The sequence below is a fragment of the Sorex fumeus genome, unplaced genomic scaffold, assembly GCF_029834395.1.
Source record: "Sorex fumeus unplaced genomic scaffold, SorFum_2.1 ptg000050l, whole genome shotgun sequence".
NCBI classification, from domain to species: domain Eukaryota; kingdom Metazoa; phylum Chordata; class Mammalia; order Eulipotyphla; family Soricidae; genus Sorex; species Sorex fumeus.
In genome coordinates, this window is record NW_026606107.1 from 9,382,378 (window position 1) to 9,409,871 (window position 27,494).

Below are 27,494 nucleotides of genomic sequence, written 5' to 3' on the forward strand. Positions count from 1 at the left end.
CTGCTAGTCAGCAGATTTGGATTTTATCTCGGCATCCACTACAGTCTCCTATGATCTCTGAGTGCAGAGCCAGGAAGAAACCCCCTCAACACCACCAGGTATGGGCCCAAAACAAACACAAAACACTTTTTAAATGGTAAATTTCACAGAAGGGATCCTAAAGGCAGCAGCCAGATCAGAGACATATACATGCAAACAGCATCCCCGATGGTATCATCCTAGAATCCCTTTCTTTTCAGTGGAGACAGCAGAACTTATATTTTTATATACTTTTCTTACATTACGTACTTTGCTAACCTCCACAACTGAAGTCCCTTTCTTCCTCCCTATATCTTCTACGTTAACCACACTTACTTAAAGATGACTTCTGGAGAAGAAGAGATATTGCTATGTGGGAAATACACTTGTCTTGCAAGTGACTAACCAGTATGGATGCTGAGCACTGCCAGGAATCATTCCTGAGTGCAGAGCCAGAAGTAAGCTCTGAGAATCACTGGGTGTGCCCATATCCACTACAAAAAAAAAAGAAAGAAAATAGTGTCTAGAGTCATAGGATTAAATTACTTATTTTTTCTAGGGGTCTTTCATGTACACAGGAGATACACATGTCATTAAGAAACTTATCCTTACTTTTTCTCATCAATTTCACAATTATTTGTCTAGGCTGTGTAACACTAGGAGCACACAATGATTATTTTGCACACTAACACTTGCACACAGTATGGTTTGATGAGTAATTATGAGGCAAACTTATATTATTGGTATTTTATTTTGTCTTTTGTGTTTTCTGCAAGCACAAGGCATGACCCAAATCGTTCTTTCACTCCTGTCTCTGTGCTAAGGGGTCACTCCAGGAGGGGCTTTAGAAAACAATAAGTAATTCCAGTTATTGAACAAAGTTTGGGTAATGCAAGGCATATGCCATAGCACACACACACACAAACACAGACACACACACACACCACTTTGAAAGGATCTTATTTAAATTAAGATATTAAATAAACTTAAAATGAAACAAACACATTCCAATAATAGGATGCCGAGGATAGAGCAGTAGTAGAGTGGGTAAGATACTTGTCTTTCACAATCAGTCCAGATTTAATTCCCAGCATCCCAGGAGTAACTGCTGAGTGTACAGCTGGGAGAAATCCCTTGAGCATTGCCCTGTGTGACCCAATACCTCCAACCCGCAACCAAAACAAAGAACTCAGCAAAATATTTTAAACTACTACTTAATAATATATCCCAATATTCTTGAACTAGACGTATACTCTCTACACATACACTGAACCTTAGAATTAAGTCTAACATTTCATTATTTTGTCAACTGAGTTTTGGCAAAAGGTGTCTAATATGTTTCTAATTTTTATTTATTATATTAAGAAGTACAACAGCGGTAGGGTGTTCGCCTTACAAGCGGCCAACATGGCCGACCCGAGTTCGATTCCTCCGCCCCTCTCAGAGAGCCCGGCAAGCTACTGAGAGTATTCGATATGCCAAACACAGTAACAGTAACAAGGATAATTTAACTCTTAGAAATTGCATTTGAAGAAACTTTCTAAATGGAAAAAGAATTTAAGAATCTGTCATCCAAACAAATTTGCTTGGCATATCTAATTCACTCAAAATTAAAGCAGCAAATATATGTAACAAATTAATGTACTTAAATAAACATTTATGAAAGACACATTCTTAGGCCAAAGAGATAGTACAGGAGGTAAGGCACTTGGGCCTTGCATGTAAAAGATCCTGTTTTTTTTTTTTTTAAATTTTATTGAAGCACCGTGAGATAGTTACAAGCTTTCATGTTTGGGTTATAATCACACAATGATCAAACACCCATCCCTCCACCAGTGCACATTCCCTACCACAAATATCCCTGGCATAACCCCCCTATCCCACCCTCCCCCTGCTTCCATGGCAGAAAATAATCCCCATACTCTATTTCTACTTTAGGGCATTATGGTTTGCAATACAGAGACTGAGAGGTTATCCTTTTTGGTCCTTTACCTACTTTCAGCACACATTTCCCATCCCGACCGGTTCCTTGAGCCATCATTTTCTTAGTGATCCCTTCTCTATTCCAGCTGCCTTCTTCCCTTTGCTCATGAGGCATTGACCTTGATTTGAATCACTGGCACCACTAATGTCTCTGGAGCACTGTCAGAGATTACTCCTAAGCCAGGAACAGTCACTGAGTAACACGGGGTGTGGCCCAGTAATGAATAACAAGGCAAATAAAACCATATTCTGAAAAGAATTGGATTAGGTTTGTTTTAGGATACTCAACAAATAAGAATCTATCTCTCAATGATTTTATAACCCACTGTGCAAAACAAACAAGCATAGAAGCCAAGAATAGGCAAGCCATCAAGCACTATAATACAAGCATTAAAGTGTTATGAGGGAAATTAATTTTGTTTGCTATTATTAGAAATGGATTTCTGGAAGAGATGGTTTAAGTAAGTAGCTAATTTTTAAAATGAGTTTACATGCCTATTGATAAGAAAAATCTTCTCACATGGCAGTTTTAAAAAGAAGCAATGGCCTCACAGTGCATATTAATCACCTCATATTTCCAAAGCATTTTGATCTCAGAGGTACATAAAATCATGGTCAAGAACACACAATATGGAATACAAGACCAAGACTTGAATCCTGACCCTCATTAACAGGATTTTTTAATGTACATTTCACACACATACTTGAGTCTTTGAACCTCTCTGTAGCCTCAACACTTACATATTTATAATGAGAGTAATAATAGTATCTAAATAATAGGACCACTTTAAGGATCACATATATTCTTAGGAATGTAACTGGCATCCTGTATCTACTAAAGTGTTGCAATTCTACTGTCATTACCATTTCAATTGTTGCTTGAAATGTTTGTACTGTGTATTTCAAATACCTACACAATTTAACTCAAAGTAATTCCAATTCCTCCAGAAATATTATATATTAGAATCTTCCTTTAGAAAAGTAAAGCAGGATTCAATACATGTAGTTTTCTAAATCAATTTGCTTTTCTACATGTGAACATTTGCAAAAATGACACCCTCCCTCCCCAATATGCGCGCGCACACACACACACACACACACACACACACACACACACACACACACACACTCACACACAGAACAATGAGTCAGACTTTTCCTAAGAGAAGCATCCTTGATATATGGTGATAAGAACAATTTGAGCTCTAAGTACTTCAGTATAAACTGGTAACATATCCTTTAAAAAGAAAACCTACCCCAAATTACGGTCATGGCCATAAATAAATTGATTTGTAAAAAGTATTTGTCAGGGTTCCCTGGAAGTACTCAGGGCCTATTCTCAACTCTGTGCTTGGGGTCACTCCCTGCCGAACCTGGGAAACCCTGCACCTTCAGGGATCAAACTCAGATCCCCTGCATACATAGCATGCACTCAGCCTATTGAGCTATTCCCCACCCCTAGCTTTTGTTTTATCTTTGGGGGATTAGGGGGCACCCTGGGCTTGCTCCTAGCTCTGGTCTCTGGGTACACTTCTGGTGAAGCTAGAGGGAGAATATGCGATGCAAAGGAGATGGGTCGGTCCCCTCCAATGCAAACATCCTTTCCTCTCCAAACCTTTAAAAATCAGAGTAATTTATCTTAAGATAGGAGAAACACCTAGAGAGGTTCCCAAACTTGATGGATCTATCACGCAATTTTATGCAAAAAAAAAATTAATCAGTACCCTCTGAAAATCTATTTTTAAGCTAATAAACAGAAAGATCCAATTGCGCCCAAGTCTACTACCACTGTACAGTTCCAGTATCCCTAGTGGGGCAAAGAGGGAACACATGTTTATTTCCAGCTTAGGAAACAGGCGAGGTTGTATCATGTGAAGCCATGGACTCCTCATCATTTGAGACTCCCCCCGCCACCCCTCTCCCTGATGATCCACATCCTACCACTTTACTTAAATCAAGATATAAACTCTGAGTTTTTCTCATTTAATTGAGGAATTTGTACCATGTATAATTTCCATACATGTGTAATTGTTTTTCTCATATGAAAGAGATGTGTAGTTGATTTGATCAGTCCAAAAGAAACTAGAAGGTAGTTTCCCTTGCCCATGGCAACCTTAAACGACAAAAAATGTCCTTTAGAAATTTATTATTTTAAAGCAATAAAGCACTGGCAATTAAAAAGTAATTTATGTTTCACTGAGGTTTTGGGATTATACCCAGTTGTGTTCCGTATTGAGGGATCATGCTCCTTAATCACTTGTACTATCTCACTGGACCTAGCAAATAACATTTCAGTTCACAGAAATTATCCTGAAAAAACTCAAATTAGTAAAAAAAAATGCAGGGAAAATTAACAGGTCAATTTTATCTTCAGCTATTGAAAATGCTCCTTATTTAATAAATAGAAACATTTTTATAAAGTTCAAGTTTATGAAATTAGTCAGATTCTGACACAATAGTCCATTATTTTATAATAATATTTTTACAATAATTTCATAACTTATTAAAATTTAATTTTCATAATAGCAGTGCAGAGAGAAAGAGAGAGAGAGAGTCCAGGGGTTGAGGAACTTGTCTTTCATGCAGTGAACCCAGGTTCAATTCCTAGCACCACTTTTGATTCCTAATGCACCATAAGGTATGATACCGAAGCACAAATAAAGGAGTAAGCCCTTTGTTCTGCTGATTGTGACCAACTCCCCTGCAAAAAATAATCACAATATCACTGTATCATTGTCATCCCGTTGTTTGTTGGTTTACTCGAGTGGGTGCCAGTAACGTCTCTATTCTTCCCAGCCCTGAGATTTTAGCAGCCCCTTCTTACTCGTCTTTTCCCAATGATAGGAGGTTCTTTCAGGGTCAGGGGAATCACACCTGTTGTCGTTACTGTTTTCGGCATACTAAATACACCACGGGGAGCTTGCTAGGCTCTGCCTGTGTGGGCAGCATACTCTCGGTGGCTTGCCGGGCTCTCCGAAAGGAATATATTTATGTATCTCTCTGTATGATTTGTTGCCTCCTGTCTGAACCCCATCAAATATGGCGTGGTAATTATGGAAAATGGGTAGGAAGTGTCTTATGATGTGTCGCATGGCTGCTTCGTGAGAAAATTTATAAGTCACAGAATTACATTCTAGAAACAAGGGGGATGGATGAGGAAACAGTACTGTGTGTATGCAAATATGTATGCACATTATTTTACAATATAGATGACAATGTTTCCAAATTTCTAATATCCTAAAACATCGTATTGTTAGTGTTTTGTCATTATATTCATAACATAATATTAAAATGTTTAAGTTAAATTGCATAGTAAATTAAAGGGGAATTATTTTTTGCTGGAAAGCAGTCTGGAGCATGGTGGTGGTTGGGTAGTGGACTCTGTGCCAGGCTGTTTTCACTTGGGGTGCTCAAAGAGTGGGGCAGGTGAGAGCCGTTCCCGCCCCAAGAGACTCAGCCCTGGCAGACGACCTTCACTACTCAACAGTGGCCATGCTACAGGCTGCTTTTCGGATGCTCTGGCTGAGCCTCACACATGAAAAAAGTCCCACAGAGCCCAGGTAATGCAGAACTTTGTGTCTTAGAATCTGGGCTCAACGGGACCCGGGAGCAGAGATCCTCTGCCTGCTTCCCCCAATCTCCGGTGACCCAGGGGTCACACCCAGAAGCCACTCCCTGCTGGCACCAGATAATCTCCTCACCCGCCACCCTCCAGAACACATGGCTGCTTCTCCCGGAAAGGAGCATAAAATGAAGTTCCCCAAACCATGCCACCGGACTCTGGGCCAGGCTGTTTTCACCCGGGACACCTCAGAGTGGGGCGGGTGAGAGCCTTCCCTGCTCCAAGGGACCCATCCCTGGCAGCTGACCTCCACTACCCAACTGCCATCAGAAATTAGAAATTTGGAAACATTGTCATCTATATTGTAAAATAATGTGCACACATATTTACATATACACAGTACTGTTTCCTCATCCATCCCTCCTTGCTTTTAGAATGTAATCCTGTGACTGATAAATTTTCTCACTTATGCTCATTTTTCACCCTTATAAAATTCAGTTTTCTTGTTTTATTCTATATATGTATATACATGCACAGATGCAGAAAGAAAACAGAAAGACACAAACAGACACACAAACTTATCTGAGGCTACTAACCCATCAGTGATCTTGGGCTACATCAGGCTGGGTGCTTAGGGGTTGTTCAACTTGGTGCTGGGGAACCATTTCAGAATTAGAAATTAAACCTGAGACTCCCACATGCACATTAGCCCTTTGAACTATCTTTGGTCCCCTCTGCCGTGCTCTTCCTTATCATTAGTGAGAAAAAAATGTGTATGTTGTGTGTAGAACAGGAGACAGAGGTGATGAATTTACTTCTAAAAATACCATTTTTCAGGTGACAGAAAAAAGTCTGGGCTAAACTTAGCTTTCACATGAAAGGTTTTTTTCTTTATTCCTTTTGATCAATATTATATTTACATAGTTTTAAAAGCATATATAGCCTTTTAAAACTGATTAAATCTTTTCCCTTAGGGACACATCCAAATAAGCTCAGGGATCACCTCTGCTAGGCTTGGGAACCATGTGGGGTGCCAAGGATCGAATCTGGATCTGACTCAGGAAGGCAAGTGCCCTACCCACTGTGCTCTCATTTTGACTCTAAAACAGAGTACACTTTACAAATAAGCTTTAAAGGCAATTTTGTGTTGCCTAAAAGTGAAGATTTCTATGAAGGATATGACTATAATCACAGCATTTTACTATTTAATGATACAATTTTTGAAGAGCTAAGTAGGGTCTCAGATTAGACGGCTATCCACTGATTACAGCTATACAATACCTCTTGAGGAGCTGTGCAGATAATTGACTTTGTTCTCTGACATCACAAAGCATCCTAAAAAAACCAAGGTGATCCTAGATATGCCCCCATCATCTCTAAAACACACACACACACACACACACACACACACACACACACACACTCTGCAAGGCCCAAGAACATACATTTTTAACATACTACCGATGGTCATGGCCATGGGATCACCGATACAAAGATACAAATATCAGACTAGCAAGAGCTTGAGGTTTAATTTTCTACTTTATCCCCAATTTTATTCCCATGGTCTAGTAATGCTTATTACATGCTTATTCAATATTGTGAAAGATTAAGATGAATATAGGGAAAATGCTAAGGAACTGGGCACAACTTGAATTTGGTTCAATGGTCTTCATACTATTTCTACGAGCTATAGCATCGATATTGTTTTGAAGGCCCACGGAAGTGGCATTGCTACTCATATGTTTTATTTTTAACTCAGAGATTTCTCTGTTAGTAGGTAAGATTATTGTATAAATAGGTAAGGTTACTGTCAAGACAAAGTGCCCCTAGAGTTGTGTCAGTAGATTCCATTTACTGGGCCAATGACCTGAGCAAAGCAATTTATTGGTAGAGAACAAAAACACTGAAAATGTCACCTAGAATAAAGAATCTGGTTCTAGAAATACAATTATGATTCTAATTTTAAAACAGTAGTAAATATTGCACAGTGAAATGATTTTTAGAATGCCAGAGAGTAGGGAAAAATAGTTTCCAGAGAAATAGTACAAGGTTAAGAAACTTGCTTTGTGGTTGACCCTGATTTTATCCACAGAATCAGATAGTTCCTTGAGCACTGGGTCAGGAATAAACCTTAAGCACCTATGAGAGGATATGCTTTTTAACCACCCCCCCCACACACACACACAAAAATAAAGACTAGGAAAATTAGATGTAGGCACCAAAAATCTCATTATATATAGCAACATATGAAATTTTCTTATTTTTAATAATATACATGATAATTATGCATTTTGCCATTTTCTAGAACATCAAAACTCTCAGTGTTCCAAGGCAATAAAATTTTGACTAATGGTTCTACCATCGTGCTCCATCAATTTGGAATTTTCAACCAGTTTAGTTGAAAATTCATTTTTCTATAAAATAAATTGTTGATTACATAAAAATATAATAAGTAATAGGCCCACAAATTTTAATATGGTTTTCAATCCCATTATGGACAGAGTCACACTTTAGTGCCACTGAAATAAAGAATAACCATTCATCTCTAAAATGCAAATACAAAATGCTGTGAATTTTCATTCTAAATTCTTAATTACCTGCCTAGAGAGAGATATAAAATAAGGAATCTAGGCCAAGTTCATGAGGGGTTTAAATTACTTTTCTTTTTCTAATGAGCAACAAAGACTCCTTAATGTTTGAAGCTGCTGTGTAGACATAATGAACTACAGAATAAAACATTAGAACTTGAAAAGGAAAAAAATAAAACACAACAAGGGTTCAGGAATTATATTCAATATATGCGGGAAGAACCAAATCCAAAAGGTAAAAACTGTGTGCAGTTTTACCAGCCAATGGACAACATTAATATGTTTAAAAGCTAAATCTAACCAGTAATTTTATAATAAAATGAAAACTTCATATTAAGTATCCGAATATGTACAGTTCTGAAATTCCATTTTTGAGGATCTCCTGCCTCTAATGATTCACAAGCATACATTTCCAATATTCCTGTTTATGTAAGCATTCATATCAGTAAAACAGCACTTGAATCATAGTAGTAATTCATGAATAGAAATGTCATGAAAGGGAAAAATCATATAAATGACATTCCTTGGGTTTTCTGCCAAACTAGAGATGGTAAGAAGTTACTTCTGGCTCTGTGCTCAGGAACTAATCCTGGTGGTGCTTGGGGAATCACATGGGATGCCAGGAATTGAACATGAGTTAGCAACATGCAAGGCTCTAATCACTGGATTCTAACTCTGACCCAAATAAAGGTCATAATTGAATTACCGAAGCGTAGTATTTTAAATTTATTTTAGGCCTAAGAGAAAACATTATAGAAGAAAAACAGCAATAGATTTAACTTTGAAACAAGGTGAATACCAATTGTCACTGAAGGGATTTAGTTATTGTCAAATAAGAGTATTAACAGCATTTATTTCATCAATAGATATAAAGTGGTGAATCAATCTGCAGTTGAAAATATTAAGTTTAAGCAAGGAGCGGAGGATATGGTTTTAATTCAAGAAAATAAAAATGAAACATCAATTTCTAATGCATAGAATTAACATTGAGCTAAGTAATATTTCTCAAGTTCTTTCACAAATTTTTGTAAATGGTAAAGGTAAAGGCCCGCCCGTTGTTTGTCGATTTGCTCGAGCGGGCCCAGTAACGTTTCCATTGGAGACTTTGTTGTTACTGTGTTTGGCATATCGAATACTTCACGGGGAGCTTGCCAGGCTCTGCCGTGTGGGCGAGATACTCTCGGTAGCTTGCCAGGCTCTCCGAGAGGGGCGGAGGAATCGAACTCAGGTCGGCCATGTTGGCTGTGTGCAAGGCAAACGCCCTACCTCTGTGCTATCGCTCCAGCCCCCATAAAAAAAAAAGGGGGGAAAAATTTTTGTGATGTATAATAATACGCTATATGTAAACAAAAACAAACACAAACAAACATCGTCCTCCCGTTCATTGATTTGCTCGAGTGGGCCCAGTAACGTTTCCATTTTTGAGACTTGTTACAGTGTTTGGCATATTGAATATGGTCACAGATAGCTTGCCAGGCTTTGCCAAGCTGGTGAGATACTCTCAGTAGCTTGCCAGGTCCTCCGAGAGGAGCAGAGGAATCGAACCCGGCCTGGCCAGGCTGGCTGCGTGCAAGGGAAACGCCTTACCGCTGTGCTACACAGGTTTCAAAAACGTTTTAAATTTTTTTTGAAAAATCTTAATGCTTTATAACTATCGCAATTAATTAATAGTTTGGGTCTATTGACCATAACTTCTATCTTTTCATCTGTGCCCTCATTTTGTCCTTCATAATCCTTTCAATCTACTGACATGACTCATCCTCTTGAAAATGCTTGTGCCCACAGAAAATGCCTAGCCATAGCCAGGAAGGGGAAAAATAATAAAATTCTGTCAAAATTTTTCTTGTTGACCATTACTTTTAAGCAATTCATCAATTCATCATTAACAAGTATACTTTGTTTTGTTTCATAAGACATACCTTGAGTAATTTGTGGACCTTCAAACAAAATTCTCCTTTTAGAAACACCATCATTTTCTTATGTCATTGTCCCACTGCTTCAAAGCAAAATGAATGTTGATGCTAATATAAAAGGAATCTACATACAATTTTATGCAGATACGTGAATAGAATATTAACTTTAGTAACCCTATACAGTAGATAGAATGCTGGAGCACATACCTAGGAATATGAAGGGAAATAGACATACAGACATGCATAGAAAATAAAACATAAAAACTTTAAATAAAGGATATTGTCATCTTTTCCACAAACTTATCACGTTGATTTTCTGCCTCTGGGAACTTCTCGAGGTCACTTTCCAGATGAGAGATATGTTTTTCCATTGCCACAAGGTTACTCTTTAGAATTTGAGCTGAAACTAAATAATAATATGCAAAGTGGTTAGAATATTTTCTCAAGTATGCCATAAAAATTAAATAGTCCTCAACTAAGGTATTCTTTTAATGTAGAGAATAATTCCAGCATATATTTTCTTAATTTCTGTTCATAAAAATATTCTCTGTAAAATAAGCAAAAATATATAATACGGTACAGAAAATCATAATGATTTATATGAGATTGTCAATGTTCGTTTAGTCAATTAGCTCAGAAGGATTCATCTCTACATATACTTATTATAGAACAAATAATATTTGATTAAAATAAAATTGTCAGATGAATTCACCTATATGTAGGGTATGCAGAAGGAAACAGACAAAACTGAAGGAAAACAAAATTTTGAATTCAGAATACAGGAGAAAGGTCCAGAAGAGGAAGGAGAAGGGACACAATAGATCATGGCAGAAGCTTGGTGTTTTGGTGATGTTTTAGAGAATATATACTTTGAAAAGGCATGAAATTACATACAATACCCCCTCCCCAACCTCAGAACAGAATACAGTCATGAATACCAGTGTTACCACAATAAACATTAAAAAATCTTAAACTTGAAAAAAAGTCAATCTGAAATTCAAACAAAGCACTAAAGTATTTCTGATGGGAATAATAATAGAATGTACTCAAACTTGAATATTGAAAATAAAATAAGATACAAAGATATACCGAACACGATTGCCACTCAGTACCTCTATTGCAAACCACAATACCTAAAGAAAAGAGTGAGCAAAAGGGAATGCCCTGCCACAAGGCAGGGTGGGGTTGGAGGGGCAGGGTGGGGGTTGGGAGGGCTACTGGGATCATTGGTGGTGAAGAATGGGCACTGGTGGAGGGATGGGTACTCCATCATTGTATAACTGAAACCCAAGCATGAAAGTCTACAACTGTACCTCATGGTGTTTCACTAATACAAAAAATTCAAAGATATAGAAATAATGTATATTCTTAGATATAAAAACTGCTGTAAGATTGTATTGTGGTGATTGTACTTATGATGAAAAGATTTTATCTTTTCATCATGAAAATTAGTAAAAAATTAGTTTAATTAATTTTTATATTTTATCAAATATGAAAAGCCACTGTTGATAAAGAAAGAAAATTTTGAAGACCCCACAGCACACTCACATGCATGTTCATACTGACAAAACAACATTCCCCTTAAACACTATCATTAGATATTTTATATAGATTTAGATATTTTAAATATTCATAACACTTTCATCCTTTTTTTACTTTTCATTAAAAACATTTTTAATTATTATAGTCAAACTTTTACTAAACTCAATCTTTCCAGATTTCTCAAAATGATTCCTTTTTCACCGTCATTTTTTGTTTAACTTACAGTACTAAGTATTACAGTGCTACAATACTAAACATGACAGCATTATGTTATTAAGTATAAAATTTTAAAGTACTACATTTTTTATAGGAAACTTTTACATGAATGCCTCTAATTTTCAGCAGGGATATTTGATTTTTATTGACACATAAAATGATTATGGTTAACATTTGATTCATAATATATAGAATGCTGGGGTAATTTTATTGTGATATATTTGAGGACTTCCATGTATTTGGAAAGAAATGACTGAAAAATGTAAAACTATTTAAGCTTAATTTTATAATTATGCTTCAATTCCAAATAGCCATTTCTTCTCTTATAGACAAATATGTAAAAAGTATTTCATTGGTCTCTACTATGTATTTTTCTTCATCTAGGTATGAACATTCCTAAGAACCTCAGTTTATTTCTATATAAACTATCTCAATGAACTGCTTTTACATCAGGGATTTCAAAAAGATTAATCTGCTGATGACTGCCAAATTTCTATATACAATTTCCAACCTCTCATTTCTTTCTTTTTTAATTTTTTAATTTTTTTTATTTTTATTAGTGAAACACCATGAGGTACAGTTGTAGATTTATAAATTTCTGTGCTTGGGTTTCGATTATACAATGATCAACCTCTTATTTCTTATTCAGGAAACAATCTTTATTTTCATAAAATTAAATATCCAATTGGATGTGACATAGGCTAATAAGCAACATATTCAAACCAAAACCTAAAAATACTACTAGGAATATATCATTCTGGTTATACTTCTTTTCCCAATAGTACCACTGTTTGTCAATTGTCATTATTTTGATTACTGCAACTGTTCTTTATACAATCCATTTCACAAAAGCCTCTGGAGAAAAATTTTGTATTCTCTGAACACTGATGTCATCATATCTCGCGTTGATTCCATGAATTAAACTTAAAACCTCCAATTACATTTAAAGTTCCCAAAGCTAACATAGATACAGAATGCAATTAGAAACTAATTAATATGACTAATATCCTGAACACAAATAAACAGTGGTTGTAGGATATCATGCATTAACACATATCCACAGAAGACTGCAGTGTCATACTGGATATAAAAATAGCCACAGCTGCAAAGGTGAACATACAATTAAATAGCTTTTAAAAACTTGACACACAAGCATTTTTGTTTCTGGAAATCAAAGAAACAGTGATCTTTTGATAAACAGGTAAATTCTGCAGTGTATAGATGGAAAATGGCACATCTGTGCATGCTACTTCTTACTCTTTGTGCTGTGGAAAATAAGCTACAATTTCGAGCCTTTAAATATGCAAATCACATTTCATGCTGAAATCCCTCATTGATCTTCCAAAGACCAGCTCTCAGCTATATTTTTCAGCATGACATATAGAGAGAAATCTCAATTTTACCAAGATCATTTTTGTTTTACTGCATATCTACAGTTTCCTCTTTGTAAATTGTTAGCAGTGTTATCCTTTAATGAATAGTGAGGTACAGAAATTCTAATTTTATTTAAGATTTTATTCATTTAAGGGGGATAGTTCTCTTTATTACTTTTCTGAAACAGAAAAACTGTCTTATTTACATAATTGCAAACTGCTCATTTCTTTTCTCCATTAGCAGAATATTGCTGCCTAATAAAGGGTATGATCTTAGAAAGAAAAAAAGTGAGCATATGTTAATGAGTAGTTTTGGAACAATAAACAGAGTTAGAAACAGTTTTTTTTCCATCTTTTGTATTACCAAAAGTATGGTACTTACAAATTTTCAACCATAAATACAGAATCCAGTGTATGACCTTAATTGTTTAATGTCCCATGATTTGTATTTGCAGCCAAATGTTTAATAAGGAGCAAATCTATTGTGCGCCCCTAAGATTTACTTCCTGTCTCTACTGAGTTTTCAATTATAAATTCCAAGGTCAGGCTTTCATAATATGAATGGTTTAATGATTTAATTTAAATTAACTATCATTTATAGATGTAAATATTTAGCAAGGAATAACTGTGCTTTTAAAACCTGGATTGAAATTTTGCTTTCAGTTTTATTTATGTCTTATGTTCACTAACCTGAATATAACAAATGGGTTTGAGTTTCTGGTTTTGGCTTGAAATATTATATCCTTTCATAGCTGTATAGATCTCCTTATTATCCTTTAGTATTCACCATCATATACAACTTTGACTTTCCAAGAGTTTCAATGGAATAATGTATTGTTTTTAAAAGGATTAAAACATTTTTAAAGTTTGAAACATTTTTTTCAGGTTTAAAACAGTTCTTAATGTTTAAAACTACTTTTTTTAAGTCTTAGACTCAACTGGGTAAAATCCTGTTTAATTATTTCATTTTATTATTGAGATTGGGAGGCAACATACAATATAAGGGGGCCATGCGGTGCTTGAAACTTAATACAAAGCATGCATTCTGGCCCTTTTGGGACGGACGCTCTAACAATTTAATCATGAGAATTATATTCTTACTGCTTTCTTCAAGTTGAGACTTTTCCCCCCCTTTACTGGCACTGCACATAAGACTGAATAAACACTGAGTGAAAAAAAAACCAACATATTACTATCCAATGGTCTAATTGTTAGCTAAGAACAAAATATATCAAATCCTGCTGGGAACAAGAAAGACAGATAAATAAAGAAAAGGACAGTAAGGGAAGTTTACAGGACCTTCCTATGCTGGAACCCAGAAGTAGAATGCTGCCCCCAGCAGGGTCCTAAATCAGTTCTTTGTTTCCTTTCTTGGAAGGACTATCTGTTGTGAAAGCCCCTTATACAGTTGATGATTACCATGAATTAGGCCCTTAGATATGTAAATATCTAAGTAGGTGGAGACTGGACCAATGAACTTCTCCCTTTTGTAATTACTGGTTCTAAGCAATAAATACTGAATATGAAGGACAGTCTGGGCACTCAATCCAGCAGACTGTTAGCCCCCTCACCCCATGCTTTTTATCTTTTATTTCTGACTCTTTTCTTAATCCCCCTGGTGTCACTGCTTCAGGTCTATTCAGCTGAAGAAGGTCCCTGAAAAGTCAATATATGTAAACAATATAGGGAAATAGTACACCACTGATATATCATGGTTATTCAAACCCCTTCAATGAGTCTCAAGTCACTGTCACTGTCCTCCCATTGTTCATCGATTTGCTCGAGGGGGCCTAGTAATGTCTCCATTTTGAGAATTTTAACAGTGTTTGGCATATTGAATATGTCATGGGAGCTTGCCAGGCTTTGCCAGGATCTCCGAGAGGGGTGGAGGAATTGAACCAGGCTCTGCTAGGCTGGCCCTACCGCTGTGCTATATTCTACTGTCATAAATAGCTAAGGGATTTTGCTAATCCTGAATATATTAGATGATTATACTAGGTGAATTAATGAGTATGATATATATGTCACATTTTATGTGTTGTTATACAATGTTCATATATATTCATTATGGTTATTGCATATGTATTATATAGATTTCCATATTTTTTCCCTTCATTTTATTTCGTGAAAGCATCATGATTTAAAAGTTATTCATAGCTGGGTTTTAGATATACAATGTAACCCATTGCTTTATTCCCCTTATTTCTAAACATTAGTGTCCTTAAAGTAATTCTGATCATAAGAGTCATAGATGAACCCCTTGCAATTCATTTTCTTCTGCAGGTCAGGCTATCTACTAAGAGGTATGTATATAAAATGAAATAAATTCAATTTCATTGTGTTGTAGGCAGTTATACAAGGAAGGGCGCCCATGGCTTTAGAATTCCTAAAATGTAATAAAACCAACAGTCCAAAACTGCAAAGAGCCCACATTGCATGCTCAGGCTTGATAAGACTTTCACCTGGTGCCAGCACTAGACCCAGAGAAGGCTGGGCCCCCTTCTGTGAGAAGTTCCAGGTGGAACAAAAGGCCAGGAAAGGAATTTCAAAGAAGACCTACAATCACTCACAACTCAACCCTTCCTCCATTGGCAAGTTACCAAGCAATGAACTTTTACCTACCTAGAATGGACTTTCACCTGGGGACAGATTGGTAAAACCCTATAAAAGCCGCCTTGAACAAAGGAAGAGCTCTCATATGCTGCACTAGCCCATGTGCTACTTATGCCCACATGGCTGAGCTCTGGTGTCACATGTGTTACCTGCATCTCCCCTCCTGAGATGTGTACTTTCATGCTTTCATATCTAACACTGGGATGTGTGTAGAGGCTCTCACTCCTCCTTTGGAGAAGCCCTTGGTCTCTCTTGAGGGCATTTCTCTCACTTTCTCTCCCTCCTTCCCTTTCCTAAAAACCTCCAAATAAAACTGTTATTACTTTACTGCTCATATACTCCTGAAATTCCTTTTTGCAAGTTATGTAGGCAGGTAGGTTATGAAGTCCCCCATCCCCCCAATCATGGCAATGAAATTTCTGGGAAGTAATAAAGCCACCAGTCCTAAGTCTGACACACCTTATGGATATAGAAAGGAAGATCTGATAAGACCTTCTCTAGCACCAGACCCTAAGGAGACTGGACCCCTCCCTACAGAAAGGGCCTGAAGGAAATTCCTTCAGGAGTCCTCAATTCCTTCCTTTAATCTGATTAACTCTCAGCTAGCCCACACCAAAAGGCTAGACCCACCCTCAGAGAAGATCCAGCAGGAACAAGTCAGGAACAGGAGTTTTAAAGAAGACTGCTCCCAACTCTACCCTCTTAGCAACAACCCTAGAAAAGACTGTTATCTGGCTAGAATGCCCCATGTGGGGGAAGCTTGGAAAACCCCCATAAATGCCACCTTGAACAAAGGGAAGGCAGCATACATGGCCCAAACTCACATGCTGTTTGTGCCCCCAGGGCCAAGCACCCCGTAGTCTGCATTCCTCCTCAAGATGTGTACTTTCATGCTTTCCTGTCTAATGCTGGGATGTGTATAGTGGCTCTCTCCACCTTGGAGAAGCCCAGGTTCTCTTTGAGCAACATACTCTCCACTCTCTCCCACATTTTCCTCCTTCCCTTTAAAACCTCCAAATAAAATCTATTTTACCTCACTGCTTGTCTACACCCAAAATTCTTTTCTGCAAGGGAGACAAGAACCTAGTGACCCTGGGTCCCAGGTGGCAGAGGCAGATGGTGAGAAAGTGATCACCTTTCTCCTCCCCACTTTACAGAAGTCACCCATGGTGCCCACTGACATCACAAGAGTTACAAAGAACCTGTAAACCCTGGCTAAGGCTTAGGACTGACTTTCCAGACTTTCTCAGCCTAACTTTTTCAACTGGTTCAGGGGAGCAAAGGCAGATTGGGAGAAAGTGACCACCTCTCTCCTCTATGCCTCACATAAGCCACTCTTGGGGAGCCCAACAACTTCAATTGCAAGACTATGTTTGGAACATTAGCCATATGAATATTTACATTACAAGTTCTTAAAAATGCACACCATTCTGTATCTTTTAAGAACAAGTTTTGGCATGTTTCAACTCTATAGCTATGGACATAATTATTTTAATAATATATATTTTATCAGCTATTTTCCTAACTTACAATGGAAAACAATTCCATTCACACAAAACATGAAACTTACAAGTATTTCTCAGATATTCTTTTTATGAAATCATTATACATAAGTAAACATTCTGAGATGGCTCCATAATTTAACATTTTTTGGCTCTTCTTTACCTTAGTCCCTAGAAAATTCATTATCTACCCTTCCACTATTTGAGTTTTATATATTACTAAGAGATTCTTATTGTTAATCATATCTCTTCAATAAGAATGTAAGTTCCTCTGGAGCAGAAGCATTGCATTTTTTCCTTTATATGATCTACTATGCTAAAATTGCTCCTAATTTTTTTTTACTTATGTTAGAACTGAGATAAAAAATAGTATTTTAAAACTATATTCTCCTTTGCATGTAGTCTGCATGCTATGAGTAACATAGTATAGACAAGAGATAAACAAGACAATTATATTCAGTTCTTTTTAATTACCATAACTGAATGATAGCAGCCTACAGAAGTTGAATTCATTTTGGGGAAAAAAACAACCTTGAATTTATAATGTAATACTACTTATATTCACTCTAGAGAAAAGTGGCTTTAAACTATGAATTTAAAATTTTAGGTGAGGGGTTAGAGAGATTGCACAGCAGGTAAGGCATTTGCCTTGCATGAGGCCAGCCTGGATTCCATTCCCAGCATCCCATATAGTCCCCTGAGCACTGCCAGGAGTAATTCCTGAGTGCATGAGCCAGGAATAATACCTGTGCACTGCCGGGTGTGACCCAATTAACTTAATCATAAAGCATTATATCTATATTTCCAATGGAACAAAAGAAAACTACCAAAAAAAAAACATAAAGGAAAAACAAAAATTGGAAAAGGATGGAGAGAATGAGCCAAGAAAAAACGCTGGGGATGTGGCAATACCAGATGTGTTCAGGGATCATATGATTTACCAGGAATCAAATACTGTTAAGCAGTTTAACCACTGCACTATCTCTCTACCACCTCTCCCACCCCAAGTATTTTTTCTGGTGACAGGATGACTGAATAGGATTAGCAGAACACTAGATAAAGGACAACCATGTGAACAAGCTGGATTCCGAAAAGGATTCAGTACCATCGACCATATCCACACAATAACCAAGCTCATTGAGGTATCTCGGGAGTTCAAGATGCCACTCTATCTAACGTTCATTGATTTAAAGAAGGCCTTTGATTCTGTTGAGACGGAAGCGGTCATGGAAGCCCTAGCCAATCAGGGTGTACAAACTCAATACATCAGGATCCTTCGTGAGCTCTATTGTGGATTCACTACCAAGATCTCACCATTCTACAAAGAAGTAATCATCCATATCAAGAGAGGGGTTCGGCAGGGTGATACCATTTCACCAAAACTCTTCAGTGCCACCCTCGAGAACATCATGCGACGACTGGAATGGGAAAACATGAGAGTGAAGATAGATGGTCGGCAACTACACCACCTCCACTTTGCTGATGACATCGTTCTAATAATACCAAACATCAACCAAGCGGCACAAATGCTGAACGACTTTGACCATGAATGTGGAAAGGTCGGACTACAGCTGAATCTTACGAAGACAATGTTTATGAGAAACAGCCTTGTTCCTGACGCTCCATTCGCTCTCAACGGAACCACCATCTCCGAATGCAACAGTTATATATACTTAGGTCGAGAAATCAACATGATGAATGACCTGGCACCTGAGTTGCGCAGGAGGAAGAGAGCGGCTTGGAATGCCTTCAAGAGCATTGAAGAAATAACTAAAAGGACAAAAAACCTCCAGCTACGAGCACATCTCTTTGATTCCACTATTCTTCCTGCATTAACATATGCCTCAGAGACCTGGACCCTATGAAAACAGGATGAGAACACTATTCGGGTCTCTCAAAGAGGAATCGAAAGAACTATGCTTGGAATATCACGATTCACTCAAATGAGAGATAGAATCCGGAGTTCTTATCTTCGTCAACGCTCAAGAATCAGGGACGCTGTCTCATTTGCCAAGACATCAAAAATCAGATGGGCTGGACACGTAATGAGGTTTACAGACAACCGCTGGACTAGAGCCATTACTGATTGGATTCCACGAGACATCAAAAGATCACGTGGACGCCCACCTATAAGATGGTCAGACTTCTTCGTCAAGACCCTAAATGATCGGTTTGAGGCTCTACATGTTCCTAAAACGAACAGATACCATTGGGCTACGCTAGCACGCAACCGGGATGAATGGAGACGTTACTGGCACCCGCTCGAATAAATCGATGAATAACGGGGATTAAGTGATTAAGTGATAAGTGACAGAATGACACTAGAGATTGTGTGGGGAGAGTGGGGAGAGTGGTGACAATTCCACATACATATAGGTCACGGTCACGGTCACGGTCACCCCATTGTTCATCAATTTGCTCGAGCGGGCCCAGAAACGTCTCCATCGTGAGACTTGTTGTTATTGTGTTTGGCATAGAGAATACGCCATGGGTAGCTTGCCAGGCTCTGCCATGCGGGCGAGATACTCTCGGTAGCTTGCGGGCTCTCCGAGAGGGGCGGAGGAATCGAACTCGGGTCGGCTATGTTGGCTGCATGCAAGGCACATGCCCTACCCGCTGTGCTATCACTCCAGCCCAAGCATAAAATTAAAATGTTTTCAGAATTATTAACCTTGTGGGATAGTGGGGGCTGGGGGTACACACAGACATGCATGGGGGCTTAGTCCTAGGTGCTGTGCTCAGAGATTATTTCCACTGGGGCACCGGGGTCAGCATTCAATAGCAGGGATAAAACCTGTGTCCACTATGTACAAGGCAAGTACCCTACTGTACAATATATCCAGCCCCTTATCTCTTTTGCATGCTGAGTTGAGGTATCAAATTAACTAAGAATTGTCTCATTTGCTATTGACAGAGCTTATAAATAATATACAAAATATATCGTCAAATCGGTTTCTATATTAACTCCTAGAACATAAATACATTCATGAAGCATTCTGGGTAGAGAATGAATTTTGGGCATCAGAGTTATAGCCCAGTAGAAGAATGTATATGCTCTGTATATCCAACATACTAGGTTTGATCCCTAGGACAAAGAAAGAATGCTATGGGGTATGGTGCCGCCAACAGGTCAATCTGTACCTGTGAGGCGAGTGCATCAGCAGCCTCATGGCAACTTCAGACTTCCAGATACCCCAAAATTGCTGCTGTGCCTTTGGCCAGACCCCAAAACCTTGGGGCAAAGTTTCCCAAGAAAGTAAACGGCCAAAAGTTAGCTATGTGGGAGACACACCAACAAAGAACATCCGGCTCAGCTATATAATTGGAGGCATGGCCTCTCTGATTCCTGATTGAACTGCTTAATGGTCATGATCCCAGAGACTCAGAAACAAATCTTGAAACTCAACAGCTTTTGGCAGAAATGTGTCTGGCCCCTGCAGTAGGCTACCGGTGCTGGGCCACCACAGGTGGGAATAGGTTTTGTGTGTTGGCATGTTCCCCCTGGTGGCCCGGTGGCTGTCATCCTCCAGAGGCCACTGGACAGTCAGGTTTGGGCCCACAGTGATGAGACACATGGGGCTTCACTGGATGGGGGTGGAGCCGGCCCTTTTCTCCCCATGGCAACGAGTCCCTGAGTCGCAGCCCACAAATGGCCTCTCTGGCTCCTGATCAATCTGCTTAACGGCCATGATCCCAGAGACTGAGAAACAAATCTCGAAACCCAGCGGCTTTTGGCAGAAATGCGTGTGGAGCATGTAGTAGGTTACTGTTGCTGTGCCACCCCAGGGGGGAAAGGGCGCTGTCCCTCTGCCTGCTCCCCGTAGGTTGCTCGGTGGCCACGATCTTCCAGAGGCCATTGGATTGTCAGGTTTGGGCCTGCAGTGACAAGACACGCAGGACCTCACTGGATGGGGGTGGAGCTGGCCCTTTCCTCCCGGTTCCAATGAGACCCTGAGTTGCCACCCACAAACGGCCTCTCTGGCTCCTGATCAAGCTACTTAACAGCTATGATCCCAGAGTCTCAGAAACAAAACTCGAAGCCCAATGGCTTTTGGGAGAAATGTGCCCGGTCCCTGCAGTAGGCTACCAGTGCTGGGCCACCCTAGGTGGGAACAGGTTTTGTGCCTTGGCCTGTTCCCCCTGGCAACCCAGTGGCTGTCATCCTCCAGAGGCCACTGGACAGTCAGGTTTGGGTCCGTAGTGATGAGACACATGGGGACTCATGGGATGGGGGTGGATCTGGTCTTTTCCTCCCCGTCCCAAGGAGACCCGGAGTCGCCGCCCATGAACGACCTCTCTGGTTCCTGATCAAGCTGCTTAATGGCCATGATCCCAGAGACTGAGAAACAAATCTCGAAACCCAGAGGCTTTTGGCAGAAATTCATGTGAGCCACACAGTAGGTTACTGTTGCTGGGCCACCCCAGGGGGGAAAGGGTGTTGTCCCTCAGTCTGCTCCCCCTTGGCGGCCTGGTGGCCACCATCTTCCAGAGGCCATTGGACAGTTAGGTATGGGCCTGCAGTGACAAGACACATGGGGTCTCATGGAATGGGGGTGGAGCCGGCCCTTTCCTCCATGTCCCAACGAGACCCTGAGTCGCTGCCCACAAACGGCCTCTCTGGCTCCTGATCAAGCTGTTTAATGGCCAAGATCCCAGAGACTCAGGAACAGATCTCGGAACCTAGCAGGTTTGGGCAGGTAATCTCTCCAGATTTAATTGTTAAAATTTCAGAATTTCAAAATTGTGCAGCCACTACTGCAACCATGTGACATCATATATTATTCATGACCAGTAATAGAAAACAAATTGTATACTGTTGCCTTTTCAGCAGATCTGAGTGTTGGAGTGAAATCCCAAATAATAATGGTGGGTGTGGTGCCAAATGTTGAATGTAATCAAAGTATAGAGAGATCATGGTCACAGTCCTCCCATTGTTCATCGATTTGCTCAAGCAGGCCCATAACGTCTCTATTGGAGACTTTGTTGTTACTGTGTTTGGAATATTGAATACATCACGGGTAGCTTGCCAGGCTCTGCTGTGTGGGCAAGATACTCTCGGTAGCTTGCCGGGCTCTCCGAGATGGGCGGAGGAATCAAACTCGGGTCGGCCATGTTGGCTGCATGCAAGGCAAACGCCCTACCTCTGTGCTATCACTCCAGCCCAGTATAGAGAGAGTGATTTGAAAATCATCTGCCCCACAAGTAGGGGGAGGGTGTGGGAAGAGGGTATACTGAGGTTTTTGGAGGTGGAGAATGGGCACTGGTGAAGGTACAGGTGTTTCATTGTATGACCGAGACTTACACGAAAGCTTTGTAACTGCTCTCACGGTGCCTCAATAAATAAAATTATTAAAAAAAATGGGGAAAAAAAGTAAGTGGAGTTCATGCAAAATTCAATCAGCCTAATCAGGGCTGAATAAATAGCAATGCTCCTACATAAGAAAGAAAGAAAGAAAGAAAGAAAGAAAGAAAGAAAGAAAGAAAGAAAGAAAGAAAGAAAGAAAGAAAGCAAGCAAGCTAAAGATTAGAAGATTTTGAGCCAGAGAATCAGCAAAGATGGTAGCTTCTTGTCTTGCATGTGGCTCTGATAAGGATTCCATCCTCAGAAACCAATGTAGTCTATTAGAACTGCTAGGAGTGATCCTTGAGCTCAGAGCCAGGAAGAAGACTTGAGCACAACTTGGTGTGACACCCAGTAAAAGAAAATGAAAAGAGAAGATTTTGGAATTGGTTCCTACCTCTTAGGTTTTTTTGCCCAAAGTTGAGAAGACAATTATTTTATCAAGTATTTCAAAGCATTCAATATAATTTTGTTAAAAGATAGCATGCCTTCCCCACCACATTTTTGGGGGGCGGGGGAAGCCAGCTCAGTGGTTCCAAGAGCTCAAAGATCACTCCTGGGGACAGCTATTCCAGCAGTAAGGGGATGATGGGTAGGTGCTGTGACATGCAATGCTACTCTAAGGGCCAACTGATACCAAAGCCCAGGAGGGTAAAACCTGAGAGTGCTTGGGGAGAAATGTGGGGTAAGATAATTAACAAGAGGCCTTATGTATGCAGCATGAATGATTTGTTCCCATCAGCTGTTTTCAGGTATAACAAGCAGATCATGGGGGTTGGGGGAGGGTATTGTTTTTTTTTTAATTGTCTAAATTGTTTCTTGACATATAATCTCTTCCTCATACATTGTCTCCATAACCTCCTTCATTTTTTTTTCTTTTTGGGTCACACCCGGCGATGCACAGGGATTACTCCTGGCTCTGCACTCAGGAATAACTCCTGGCAGTGCTCAGGAGACCATATGGGATGCTGGGAATTGAACCCGGGTGGGCTGCGAGCTACACAAATGCCCTACTAGCTGTGCTAATGCCCAGCTCCAACCTCCTTCATTTTCAGCAAGTAAACGTAATTGTATTATTGTTGTTTACAAGTTTTAGTTTGCTTTGACTTCATCAATTTTATTTATTTATTTTTAATTTATTTATTTGTTGAATCACTGTGGGAAAGGTTACAAAGCTTTCAGGTTTAGGTCTCAGTCATGCAAATATCAAACACATTTCCCTTTACCAATACTTATTTTTTACCATGAAGAACCCCAATAAAACCCCACCCCCCACCCCTCCCAGTCCCTGTGAGGCAGGTGAATTCTAGTTAACACTCTATCTGCTTTGATTAGATTCATTGTTTCAATAAAAGATTCACCACTATTATTTAGAGTTTACCCCCCACCCCCAAATCAGACATGCTGAAAAAGCATTGTGAAGTGATTTGCTTTCTACAGCTGGGTTCAAGAATTAAATGTTGGTTTTGGATTTCTGCTATTTTACTTATTGACCCTGGAACTATTTCTACTGAAAGTCAGATAGTTAAGAAATTGGTTTCTGTGCTCTGGAGTCGTGGCCGTGCTGGAGAGCCGCTCGTGGGGGGCAACTGGTGGCCTCCGTAGGGCATGAAGGGCGGACCGAAGCTCCCCCCTTCCCATGAGGTTTTAGTCGCCCTCACAGCCCCGGCTCATACCTGCCGTCCACAAGGCTCCCATGCGGCCGCCATCTTTCTTTCCAGAGAGGAGAGGGCGAATGGGGCTTGTTCACGCAGAAAAAAATAGAATTTTTCTCCTTCACTTCATTTTAATTTTTCTTTGAAATCATCACGAGATACATATTTACAAGACTGTTCATGTTCGGGTTTCAGTCATACAATTTTCCAACACACATCCCTCCACAAGTCTATATTTTCCACCACCAATGTACCAGTTTCCTTTCCACCACCATCCCACAGCCTGTCTCTATATGGTAGGCACTCTCCCTCCCCCGCCTTCTCTTTCCCCATCTCCCTCCCTCTCTCTCCCTCTCCCTTTCCTAATTCCTTTCCCTCTCAGTCCCTCTCTCTCCTTTTGGGCAGGATGGTTTACAGACAGATCATTTTATAAAATCTTATTTGTTGGTCCTCATAATATTTAATTGAAAGATATAATTAAACTAAAAAGTGCAACTAGCACGAATAGGCAGTTTGGAGTTTAAAAAAAAACACAATAAATTTCATGGCAAGCAGAGGTTCAAATGTTCAGAACAGAAGTTTAAGGAACTGAAGGACAAAACAGAAAGTAGCATGCTTGTCATGCATGAGACAGAGCTGGATTTATCATGGGTACCCTATGTGGTCTATCCAATGAGCACACACAGGACTGAAATGAGAGAGCAATGAGAAAGCATTGAAAACTGCATAGAGGAGCCCCAAACCTCACCCTAAAATCAAGAAAAGAATTTACAGGGCTTACTTAAGTAGAGCCACCAAACAAAAGCAGTACAAGTGCTCTGGAACAGCAGCAAAAACCTTAAAATGTGAGCAGAGATTTCTCAAGCAACTTGAATACCAAGAGGTAGATTAAGAGAACTTTAACAAAGGCAAGGTAATGGCAGGGAGCATAACAAGAGAGATATTATTTATGAATCTTTAACTAGGATGATTTTCAAGTCAGAGAACATTCTAGTATTTTAAATTGGGAATTTCATAAGATGGCTGACTTCCTGAACTGAATTACTTATGCAAGGATTAAGACAATGCTGATATTAGACCAAATCTAATTTTAGATAATCATTTTTTTTACCAAAATTAATGTTGAAAATATGGGGGAAAATACAGCACATTTTTATATATCACCAATTCACACATTCAAAGAAACCAAATTGCATAAAGCATTTCAGTTTAACTTTCTTCCCCTTGAAAAGGAAACACAAATGAGGCTGCTGGATGATTTGCACATTTACAGACCAGCAGGACCATTAAATGCAGAATGTATGGGCTCATTGTTTTCAGTCCATAAATAAAACAATATCTCTCCCACTGGTGATAATGCTTCCTTAATCTTACATGTGCTCAATTACAGTGGGAAATCTAAAGATCTTAATATTTCCCTTAGTCTATTAAAGATTAAGTAGATTAAAAATAGACTAAGTGAACAAATAATAGTGTAAAAAATACAGTTTTACTAACCAAAGTCTGTAGTGATTAGCAAGACTGGCATTTGTCACTATATTCTAACTGAAAACTTTGAAATGAATTTTTTGGAAACAATAACTAAAAATGCTCTATCACAATCCCAATTTCAAATCCAACCATATTTTATAGTTAATATGAGTTTTAATTTGGTCAGGAAGTAGTTGCTTTTTCAGGAACAGATGACATTCCACTTGACATTTAAAACTAAGAATGGCCTACAGCTGGTGTCACGTAAACATATGCTTAGCTCTATGGATACTAGAGTTTCTGGGGTACATGACCACATACGTGATGGCACAATACCATTAAATTCCACAACACTGACATCACAGTAGGAACACTCCAAATTAGATGAGAAAGTAACATAGAAGTCAAATAACTTCAATTAACAAAAACAATGGCACAGAAGGCTCAGCTACCAACAAAACAGCTTAATAAACACTCAGACAAGGATTTAATGAATTTCATGGTGATATAAAGTGAATTATTTTGTGCCTACTAAGGAGAGAGGCATGGGTGGTGGTTGGGAAAACAGAAATGTGGAGGAGGGAAGGTCACTCTGTTGGTGGGGTTGGTGTTGGATAAATAAATAAATTTTCGCCCATAACAACTGTATTATAAAGGACTTTGAAAACTATGGCGTTTAAGAAAAAAGAAAACAACTAACAATGGGACTGAGAAAGAGAGATAGTATGGCGGGCAGGACTCTTGCCATGTGTGTAGACTGGATAGGTACCTGGCATATCATATAGTCCCCTGAGTACTTCCAGAAGTGACCCCTTATTGCAGATCCAGGACTGAGCCCAGAGCACAGATAGGTAGCACTGTAACACTGCCCTTGCTTTCTTCATCGATTTGCTTGATTGGGCACCAGCAATGTCTCCATTGTGAGACTTGTTACTGTTTTTGGAATATAGAATATGCCACAGGTAGCTTGCCAGGCTCTGCTGTGCAGGCGGGATAGTCTCTGAAGCTTGCCGGGCTCCCCAAGAGGGATGGAGGAATTGAACCCCGGTCAGCCACGTATAAGGCAAATGCCCAACCCACTGTGTATTGCTCCAGCCCATACAGATAGGTAGGGCCTCAAAATCAAAATCCAGAAAAAGTAACAAATAAACAAAAAACCCAAACACTTAAACTATCAATATGGTGTTCATCTTTTATTTAATATTTAAGTGGTGCTCGGTGGCAATGTCTCACTGGTGGTTACTTCTGCAAGCACTCAGCAGACCATGGAGTGCCATGGATTGAAACTGGGCCTCATATAGGCAGTGCATGCATATGTGCTTATAGGATATGAGCTATCTGTCTGACCTTCATTTCATTCTAAATTACAATTGCCTTCATTTTTCATTGTATTGAGCTAGACACAACATTTATTTTTAACGATAAAAACGCAAAGTCAAAAAACTCTCCCTTAAACTTCAGATATTTATAACAGACACTTCCTGCGTTGCTAATGCTGAAGTTATATTCTTACATATTTGGTGCTACAGATCAAATTGCTAAAGTATAATATGTAAAAATTGCCTTAAAATTCTTATTCATAAATGTAACGGAATTACTAATTTAAAAATCAGTAGCTACATGGGTTTTAATTTATCTTAGGAAATGTTTCCTAATGTTATCAGACACATTTTAGTGAATAGAAAAAAAGACACAAAGATGAATAGCATAGACATATA

General features: G+C 39.1%; 1 protein-coding gene across 4 annotated transcripts in view; it reads right to left on the bottom strand.

Annotated features, from left to right (window-relative positions):
- DIAPH2 (diaphanous related formin 2) overlaps positions 1-27,494 on the bottom strand; it is a 760,781-nt gene that overhangs the window by 290,386 nt on the left and 442,901 nt on the right. For all 4 annotated transcript variants that reach the window (XM_056124107.1, XM_056124108.1, XM_056124106.1 and 1 more), the window contains one exon: positions 10,345-10,470. In XM_056124107.1, coding sequence (XP_055980082.1) covers positions 10,345-10,470 — 126 coding nt within the window. The remainder of the gene's footprint in view (positions 1-10,344; positions 10,471-27,494) is intronic.